Here is a 10,519-nt window from a genome sequence, read left to right on the forward strand (position 1 = left end):
CTTCTCCCTTATAGGGATTTGCTGCGTGTGTTGTCCAAGGAAGAACTTTACATGTTGGAGAAGCGTGTACTGAATGAGAGCACTACAGATTCACAGCCCTTCAAGGATATAGATTCTCCTGACTTCCGAGGCGCTGCGACACCACGTGTCTCGGCTGTCCCAAGGTATGACCAAGAACCACTTCTCTTCACCCACCCGCCCTCAGCCCAAAATGTTGGAATCTGAGATTGTATGCTGATTTCATTGGGCCCATTGTCCGTGTGGAAAAGATTAATTGCTCTGTTCCGCTTTACTGCGCACCAGATCACAATTGTGCACCACCACCCTGGATCACAATTTAGGTGTGGTGTGGGGAGACTGATATAATGACAGTATATCAGAGCCAGTGTGGTGTAGTGGTTAAGAGCGGTAGTCTCGTAATCTGGGGAACCGGGTTCGCTTCCCTGCTCCTCAACCTGCAGCTGCTGGGTGACCTTGGGCCAGTCACACTTCTTTGAAGTCTCTCAGCCCCACTCACCTCACAGAGTGTTTGTTGTGGGGGAGGAAGGGAAGGAGAATGTTAGCCGCTTTGAGACTCCTGAAGGGGAGTGAAAGGCGGGATATCAAATCCAAACTCTTCTTCTTCTTCTTCTTCTTCTTTTGTAGCTTTTCTGCCGAGTAAAAATAAAGTTGGATTTCTGGGGGGTTTTTTAAGTTCTGGGGGACATAAACTAAACAGGGAAAGCATAAGAAGGGTTTGTTTTGTTGACAGTGTCGTGTAGGTGCTCTGTAAAATTGAGCAAACAAGGCCATGGCTCTTCCACAGTAAATCCTTAATGTGAAAGCCACTAAAAGTGTTATCCATGACAGCATCAAGACCATGGAAAGGGTTCATCAGTACTTCTGCAGGAATCAGGAGTGCTTGTAGCTTTTGAGCAGTGTGGACTACATGAGAGGTAAAGGAGTAATCGAAACTTTGCAGCTAGGTGGCAGTACAGTCATACCTTGGTTCTCGAATGCCTTGTGACTCGAATGTTTTGGCTCCCGAAGGCTGCAAACCCAGAAGTAACGTTTTTTGGAAGCCGAACATCCAACACAGCTTCTGATTGAGTGCAGGAAGCTCCTGCAGCCAATCAGAAGCCGCGCCTTGGTTTTCAAACGTTTTCGGAGAGAACCAAGGTGTCAGAGCACTACCTCTTTCAGCGTTTGAGGAGTCAGTGGCTCTTCTCTCTTGGAAATGGAAAGAAGGGGTGCATAAATCTCAGCTGACCCAAAGCTCATGTGGGAACATTTACTGTATATATTGCTTACCCTTTCCTTGGCATTTGCTTGCCTGGCATTCATATATTTAGGGCAGATGATGCCTTTGGGGGGTGGTTGTTTTTTGAGGGGGGAGAAGGGAGAACTTTGAAAGAACTGGAGTGCAGAAGGTGAGAGAGTAACCCCTTAATACCCATTCTAATGCTGCTTGTTCTCTTCTTAACAGGCAGCGTGGTCAGGGGTCTAGTAGCACCAAGGCAGGAGTGACCACACAAGCTCCGCAGACGGCTCGTTGGGCAGAACTGCGAGCCCGTTATACCACTACAGAGGACATGATCCACACACTGTTTGTCTGCATCTCTGGTGAGTATTCTGTTTTTGCTGGATAAGGGAGGTCTCCATCATCCAATATCCCATAATGCAACTGGGGCATTGGCTGGCAGGTGTATGGTTGGCAGCAGAAGGGAAGATTTAAAAAAAAAAAATAAGCAGACAGGCCTCTGTAGATTCCCTGATTTGGACAAACTGGACAAGTGAACAGGTGTTCCTTATGTTTGGATTGTATTCCTACCATATGAAAAAATTGGAGAGTTTTCTGCTTATCAAGATTTTGGAAAGGAGCAGATATGTCCAAGTGGAAGGACGGCGTACCTGATCATGCCTCCAAACAAGCTTCTTGTTGCCCTGTTGGGGAGGAGATCCTGGCAGGAAGCAGTTGGTTTTCTAGAATTAAATAAGCTTTTAGGGGGAGCAGGGCTTGAGATAAAATTCCCCACCAATACTGCTTATGCTACATGCAAAAGTCTCAGTAAAGCATCCATTCAAAAATCCACAACTGACAAGAGACTGTTTGCTTTCCCTGCACAGCTCCTCTTCAACACTCCCCCTTTAACATGCCCACATTTCCTTGGAAGCCAACAGTGGAGGCTCATACTCCCATCTGTTCTGAACAGAGGAGAGGTGCAAAGATCTTCTCTGCCCGAGCAGTAGCTAGTGTTAAGTGCCTTCCTCCTGCGACATTGATAGGATGGCTGATGGAGGGGCTTGCCCACACCACTTTGAACTCCCGCCTCTCCTTATCATTTAGCTGTGACAGCTATTTTGCGGCATGCCCCTCCGCTCACAACAGCCATTTTGTGACTGCTGCTCATGGCAGAATTCTCAAAATTCCAAATGTACCGCCTAGCACACAAAAGGTTGGCGACTCCTTAGTTAAGCATCACAGTGACTATAAGCAGTAATATCTCGATATGATGGCAAGTTAGAACAAGTTGTTCCACATGCCATTAAAAATAGCTCAGAAGATGGCAGCTATTGTCGTATTACATGATTAGGGAATAGCATCCATTTTAATAAAATATATATTCATTGGGGCAAGTACTTAAATTTTGCATGACTCAGCTGAAAGTGCTTCACACACATTAGCTAAGAAGCCCAAGAACTTGCCTGTAAAGCAGGCAAGTATTGCCCCCATGTTGCCTAAGGATTTTGAACTGTAAGTTTTGGTTCAGCTCAGATACTGTATGAACTCTCTTGCCTAGCCTTAATCCCGAAGGTTTAGCACCTAAACTGAGAATTAGTCTCTTCAGCAGGAGAGAGCAGTGAAAAAATAGTATCCCGTTGGTTCAGAATTGAGATAGAAAGAATTCCTTGGTTAGAAGCTGTTGACTACTGTTTCCCTCTAAGGAAGGACTTTTGTGTTAGTTGGCTAAAATCTACATGTTTATCTCTTGCCCTTGTGTCATTGTGCAATGGATATTACTCAAATTGCTGTGTTGTGCTTGGGTAGGAGTGGCAGACCAGCTCCAAACCAACTTTGCAAGTGATCTGCGTGCCATCCTGAAGACTGTATTTAAAATTGTGACATCCCGGGCAGAGGAACAGGAGGTGACAGACACTGGCCGTGAGTGACACTCCTTGACTCGTGCATGGTTCCATAGCATTTCCTTAGTGTTTGCATGTGCAGAAGCTAGGTATGGCATGGATATGTAATGCTGCTCCACTAAAAGTGCTGGGCAGTTATCTTAGTGACACATACTGAGTCATTTATACTGTCATGCAGCCTTCCCCAACCTAAGGTCTTCCAAATTAGTATGACTAATGGTCACAGATGGGAATTGTATTCGAAAACTTATTGGACCAGCAGGCATCAGATTGGGGCTGGCTGCTTGTAATACTTAAATCAATCATACTTAAATTTTAAGGACTCTGGGCTGTTTCATTATTTTCTGTTTATTTATCTCAACATATATATCTTATCTCTCTCTGCTAAAATCAGACCTGAGGTGGCTTACACAAAAAAAGTAAATCACAGAATTCACAAACAAAATAAAAGCAAAATAATAACAGCAGCAAAAACTGCGTAGTGGAAACCATATCAGCAACCACAAAGAAAAAACTTCATCAGAGGCCGCACTGGGGGGGAAAGCCTACCATAAGCAATTTGTTGTTGTTTAGTCGTTTGTTGTTTAGTCGTTTAGTCGTTGTTTAGTAGTTAGTCCAACTCTTCGTGACCCCATGGACCAGAGCACGGCAGGCACTCCTGTCTTCCACTGCCTCCCGCAGTTTGGTCAAACTCATGCTGGTAGCTTCGAGAACACAGTCCAACCATCTCGTCCTCTGTCGTCCCCTTCTGCTTGTGCCCTCCATCTTTCCCAGCATCAGGGTCTTTTCCAGGGAGTCTTCTCTTCTCATGAGGTGGCCAAAGTATTGGAGCCCCAGCTTCACGATCTGTCCTTCCAGTGAGCACTCAGGGCTGATTTTCTTAGGAATGGATAGGTTTGATCTTCTTGCAGTCCATGGGACTCTCAAGAGTCTTCTCCAGCACCATAATTCAAAAGCATCAATTCTTCGGCGATCAGCCTTCTTTATGGTCCAGCTCTCACTTCCATACATCACTACTGGGAGAACCATGGCTTTAACTATACGGACCTTTGTTGGCAAGGTGATGTCTCTGCTTTTTAAGATGCTGTCTAGGTTTGCCATCGCCTTTCTCCCAAGGAGCAGGCGTCTTTTAATTTCGTGACTGCTGTCACCATCTGCAGTGATCATGGAGCCCAAGAAAGTAAAATCTCTCACTGCCTCCATTTCTTCCCCTTCTATTTGCCAGGAGGTGATGGGCCCAGTGGCCATGATCTTCGTTTTTTTTATGTTGAGCTTCAGACCATATTTTGTGCTCTCCTCTTTCACCCTCATTAAAAGGTTCTTTAATTCCTCTTCACTTTCTGCCATCAAGGTTGTATCATCTGCATATCTGAGGTTGTTGATATTTATTCCGGTGATCTTAATTCCGGCTTGGGATTCATCCAGCCCAGCCTTTCGCATGGTGAATTCTGCATATAAGTTAAATAGAACACTCTTAATGGTTTGTGGGCAAAGAGGCGACCAAATGAATGTCTGTTGAGAAGTAATTTCATTTTCGGCACCACAACTGAAAAGAATATCTTATCTTGTGCTAATTACTTCAGTTGGCTAATGGACCTCAGAATGAGAGCAGGGCTCCTTTAGCTACATGTTGGTACTGTGTGATAGTCCCTGGAACTGAGTTTGTTAATGACACCCTTGCTCTAAGCCCAATAAAACATTCTCTTTGCTCAAAGGATTGCAGCGTGACTTTGCTCAATCCAGGTTCCTGCCCCTTCATCTTTCAGTTGTGCATTAGACCAGTGAGCATGGGGATGCATATTGAGGTGAAGAACATGGAGTACTTTTTAGTTCTTCATATAAGCATATAACACACACTCCAAGCACCACATTGTGGCTGGTGCTTAGGCATCATCATCCCTCTTTCTCCCTCCCCACTTTAAAACAAAGTTGGGTATGTCTGATTATGTGTCTCCCTCGTAACATGTAGTTGGACCCCTTTTTTAAGGATAATGAATGGAACATTTATGGGAACATACAGCTGAGGTGTCTATGCCAGTTGTATCTTTGCCCTGGCATAGATGCCTTTTCCCTTGAGCAGTAGCAACTTGCATGCTTATAGCTTTTCTTTTTTCCTTTTCAGAGGTGGAGGTCCATGTGCTACCAACAGCTTCTCACCTGGCAGACTGTGCTCTCTGCTCCAGAAGCCGGGGAGGCACTGGGAGAGAAGGTGAGAGCCCAAAATGTGAAACAGGCCTCTTCCTGAGCATCTCTATTGTCCCGGGGAATTTGGTCTGAGCTTCTCTCTCTCACTCTACCAAGCCTTCAAGAAAGGTTGATCCCATGTTCAAGGATCTCCTATGCACAGGCAGGGACCCTGGGCTGGCCTTGCTGACAAAAGGAATTTTGCTCTTTGGTTTGCAGTAAGCAAAAGATCCTGCACAGTCCCCCTCTTGCCTTACATTTTAGGGGCTGTGTTGTCCAAACTGTGCCCCGCTCTAGAGCCCCATGGCTTTTCCTGAGGCTTTGTGCCTGGGCAGATGACTTGTGACTCCTCGTGAACTACTTTCTGCTTTGTCACTGAATAAACATATATCTCTCTGTAATCGGAGTTCTCTTAACACATTTTAGCTGGGGGAAGTTTTATGGCTCTGACGGACTTTAGAAGACATGTGGCCATGTCCCCAACTGCCCTTCTGTTCTTTTCCAGATGCCTTAGCACCACCAGACTGGGTGCCAGACAGCACTTGCAGCCACTGCATGGCTTGCCGTGTGCCTTTCACCTTTCTTCGCAGACGGCACCACTGCCGAAGTTGTGGCAAGGTAGGCGATGGGGCTAAATAAGGACCTCCTAGGACTTTCATTCTAGTGGAAGCAGCAGCAGCTGCAAAAGCACCAGGCAGACTATGCCTGTGAACACTTTAACTATAGCGTATCTTGTCATGGGCCAGGGCTTGGGCTTGGTGTCCATATCTTTTGGGCTGCAACCTCATAAGCCCCAGCCAGCATGGCAGCATGGCCCAGTGGTCAGGAATGAGGGAAGTTGTAGTTCAAAGCATATAGGGGGTCCCTGGTTGGGCAAGACATGCTCCCCTGGAAAGATGCCTTTAAAAAAAATATTGTGAGTAAAGGTTGTGCCTGAAAGGATGGCCTCTCCAGATGGGGAGGGATGGGGAGAGGTTGCAATAATTGAACTAGCTTGCAATCTAAGTCCCTGTTGGGACCTCTGCTGGGTCAGTCATGTTTTTTATTGTTTCTTGGCCAAAGGATTAGGGCAACCGCATCTCTTTCATGTGAAGTGGGGCTTGCAGTACCACATGGCCCTCGGCTCTATTTGATGCACAATCTTATTTCCTCCCCAGATCTTCTGCTCTCGCTGCTCGTCACACTTGGCACCCCTGCCCCACTTCAAGCAGCTGAAGCCAGTCCGCATTTGTACACACTGCTACACCACCCACTTGCCTTCCACTAGCAAAAATACCAGTTGATTGGAGCCGCCTCAAACACCTTCTGTGCCTGTGGAAACACCAAAGACTTTGGAAGTGGCAACAGCCTGTACTGTCAGCAAAGGACTGTGGGAACAACCACTTTTGTCTTATCAGGATGCTCCTGGGAACTTTCCAAAGGCCTTGGTGGTCAGGGCAAGAGATGGGAACGCCAGGCTTTAATAGCTGGGGATTGAATCTTTGCTGTTTAATATAAATAACTCCCAGTGGGATTCCTTGGGCTGGAGCTAGAGCTTGCTGTAGAAGATGTTTCGGCAAGCTCTTGTAAATGACAGTAAAAGCATCTTTCCCCCCATTACTCTTTCCTTAGAGTAAATTGTGGCCTATGGAGGGATTGCCTGGTGCTGGTTGCCTGGCTTTGGGGAGAGCCCCATGATAGTCATCAGTCCTGTGGATTTATTTTTGACAAATCTCTGAGGTTGCATTACTAGATTTGGGTGTGTGTGCAATAAGGGCTTTATGGAGCCTTTCACTGGAACTGAAAGGCAGGATCTCTAGTCCAGCAGCAACCTTGTGGAGGATAGCCATGACATTTTGCCCACCAGCTTCTGATACAGCTAAGGGCTTCAACAATCTTCATATGCAATGTATTTTCTTGTAAAACTCTCCTGCCACACTGTTGTGTGGACGATGCTTTTGAAGCTTCTCCAGGAGATTTATAGCTCCTTTTTGAAACCAGGCAGAGCTGGTTCTTCTCCTGAATACTTGAATAAATGCTATCTGTTACTGTTGCCAATTTGTCTTCTCTGGGCTAAAAAATAAACACTTTTGCTGAATTTAGCTGTTGGATATTGAGAGGCAGAATCTGCTGCTACACTTCTTCCCCCAGGAAAATGCAAATACAAACTCTAAACCTTCCTGCTGTGTGTGTGTGTAGTTTTTTCACCTCCTTCAGCTCACACTCCGGCTATCCCCACTCCTTTCTGTGCAGGTTTGATGAGCAACATCACCTGCCTTCCAGCATCAGATAACCTTTTTGATATACAGTCATACATTGGGTTAAATATGCTTCAGGTTGAGCATTTTCAGGTTATGCTCTGCGGCGACCCGGAAGTAACGGAATGCGTTACTTCCAGGTTTCGCTGCTCGCGCATGTGCAGACGCTCAAAATAATGTCACACACATGCGCAGACACAGGTTGCATTCGCTTCAGGATGCAAATGGAGCTCGGAACGGATCCCGTTCGCATCCAGAGGTACCACCGTAAATGGAATGGTAGGTTACATTGACAGTGTGTGCAGGGATTCATTTGTTCATTCAACCTTTCACATGGGTGTTCACCTTGAGCAATTAATGCTGCCAACACTTTGGTTGTAATTCCGCCTCTACCAAACACCTTGATTTTCATCCCAGAAACCCACTGCAGTGCTTTTAGCTGGTACCAATGATAGGCCCCAAATGAGTGCAAGAAGGAATTTAAAAGTTCTGATTAATGGCAGGGGGAGGAGGGAGGTCTGAAAAGCAGCCATGTACAATGTGGGTGGAGGGCAATTTGTACATTTAGGAACTTAGCAAGTTTTTCTAGTTTACCTTTAAAGAGACACTGTGACCCCCTTCACTCTCACCATCTTGGTTGTCAGGATAAACTTAAGATGCCAGTGCAGAACAAACTTCCCTCTGTCCTTCATATGACCATCTCCCCAGCTGCATTTGGAGTGGTGACTATTCTAAAAGCATAGGCAGCTCCACTTGTAAGATTTATTATGAATTTTCATTATAATACAATTGTCAGCTTCCTCTCACATTTGCTTTATGAGCTAGTGTAGGAACAGGGCTGACAACAGCTTCCATCAGTGAGGGTGAAGACAGCAGGGGATTAGGCCTTGGCATAACTTAATGTATATGGTAGGCCTACAGTTCTGTACACACCTGCCTAGGAATAAGCCCTTTTGAACTGGGCAGGGCTTACTTGCGGCCGGCACCAATAGGATTACAGGCCTCCTGTTTTACTCTGTGAAATAGCAGAGGATATAATTTTGTTTCCATTTCTGCTTTTCCATTACTGCAATGTTTCCCTTCAGTTACCCATGAATCAACCCTACCATGTCAGTTGTGTTAATATTTTTGCAGCAAAGACCTGGGAGGCTGCAGGAATATACTGGCCCCCTTTTCCATAGAAAAACCTTAAAATAGCTTTGGTAGATCTTTGGGCATTTGCAATAGTATTATTAACCTGATAATGCCAAGAGCCCTTTTCCTGGAAGGTTATACCCAGGTATTTAAAAGATGATACCTGTTCAATAGGTCGATTGTCAATTCTCCCTTTGTGTCTCATTCTTTTTTTAGAGAACACCATAACTTTGGATTTGCTATAGTTAATTGTTCGGCATTACAATAAACAGTGAGAGATCTTAGAAGTTTTCTTAGGCCTACACAGGAGAAGGAAATTAGAACTGCGTCATCCGCATATAAGAGAACCGGTAGGGTGTAGTAGCCAATTTAGGGGGGTGGGCATTTTCTTTCTCCATGTTTCCTACTAAGGAGTTAATATAGAAGTTGAATAAAGTAGGCGCAAGGACACAGTCTTGTTTAACACCATGGTAGGTTTGGATTTTCTTGGATAAATGGCCCTGTCGGTCACATCTAACCCAGACCAGAGTGTTTTCGTATAAACTGTGGATGAGACACAGTAGACGTCTGTCTATGTTTGAGGCACTTCCCCACAGTATCTGTTGAAATTATAACCATGTAGATGTGGTGAAGAGCATACAGTGGTACCTCAGGTTACAAACGCTTCAGGTTACAGACTCCACTAACCCAGAAATAGTACCTCGGGTTAAGAACTTTGCTTCAGGATGAGAAGAGAAATCGTGCTCCGGTGGCGCGGCGGCAGCGAGAGGTCCCATTAGCTAAAGTGGTGCTTCAGGTTAAGAACAGGCCTCCGGAACGAATTAAGTATTTAACCCGAGGTACCACTGTACATTCACATGCCCAACTCTATAAGGAAAATATGAGTACCTTATGTGACTGGAAATCAGTCAGGGTATGCATGTTAAACACACACACACACACACACACACACTTTAAATTATGCATGTAATTCATGTAAACTATTGTATTAATTAAGAGCAGTATGTGACAGATAAACTTTGTTTTCCCTATGAGAAATTATCTTGTTGCACTATAATAGTGAGCCCAGGTTACTTCTTTCACAGGGCACTCTTCTTACCCTCCCCAACCACATGAGTTGTGGTGACAAGAGGAGGCCTCAAATTCTCTTGCACCGTTCCCATGCATACATATAGGAAGCTGCCCCAAGGTAGGGCACTGGATGGGCCATCTGCCTCAGTGTTGCCCACTGACCGGCAGCTACTCCATAGCTGTCAACCTTCCCTTTTTTTGCAGGAAATTCCCTTATTTCAGCGCCGTTTCCCGCTGCTATCCCAGATTGTTAGCTATCCTGTAGACTGTCTCCGGGACAGGTGAGGCTGCTGATCCCTTATTTTCAAATCTGAAAGTTGACAGCTATGAGCTACTCTCTGCAACGGGTCAGACAAGGGGTCTTTGCTAGTCCTACCTGGAGATTGCGCCTGAGACCTTCTGCATGCAAAGCACCTGCTCTACTACTGAGCGACACATGAAGCGAGGGGTTCTAGTCCAAATTGTCGACAGTACCTACGAACGAAGGAACTACTCTGAATTCTGAGGTGTTAGAAGCCTGACGTCCTCCTAGAAACCTTATTTTTAAAAATCCCTCACGTCAATATACTGTACTCCCGCTGGAGAGCGATGGCCCCGCCTCCAATTCAAATTTGAAGCCCCGTCCTTTTCCCGCCCGAATTTGTTTTGAAACTGCAGTGACGTAGCCACGCCTGGTCGAGCCTTTCAGCCAATGAGAGCGCTAGTTTCCCAGGCCACGTCCGCCGCAGGGTGAGATTCAAAACAAGTCAGCTGGGTGGGCTCGCGGAGCT

At 45.7% G+C, this 10,519-nt stretch overlaps 1 protein-coding gene across 1 annotated transcript in view; it reads left to right on the forward strand.

The window, feature by feature from the left end:
- ZFYVE28 (zinc finger FYVE-type containing 28) overlaps positions 1-7,384 on the forward strand; it is a 28,784-nt gene extending 21,400 nt beyond the window's left edge. Inside the window, exons 8-13 of the mRNA XM_083599959.1 lie at positions 15-164; positions 1,466-1,602; positions 3,029-3,142; positions 5,246-5,332; positions 5,813-5,925; positions 6,465-7,384. Coding sequence (XP_083456085.1) covers positions 15-164; positions 1,466-1,602; positions 3,029-3,142; positions 5,246-5,332; positions 5,813-5,925; positions 6,465-6,590 — 727 coding nt within the window. The 3' untranslated portion in view covers positions 6,591-7,384. The remainder of the gene's footprint in view (positions 1-14; positions 165-1,465; positions 1,603-3,028; positions 3,143-5,245; positions 5,333-5,812; positions 5,926-6,464) is intronic.
- The last annotated feature ends 3,135 nt before the right edge of the window (positions 7,385-10,519 follow it).

The sequence above is a fragment of the Podarcis filfolensis genome (genome assembly GCF_964270895.1).
Source record: "Podarcis filfolensis genome assembly, chromosome: 2".
NCBI classification, from domain to species: domain Eukaryota; kingdom Metazoa; phylum Chordata; class Lepidosauria; order Squamata; family Lacertidae; genus Podarcis; species Podarcis filfolensis.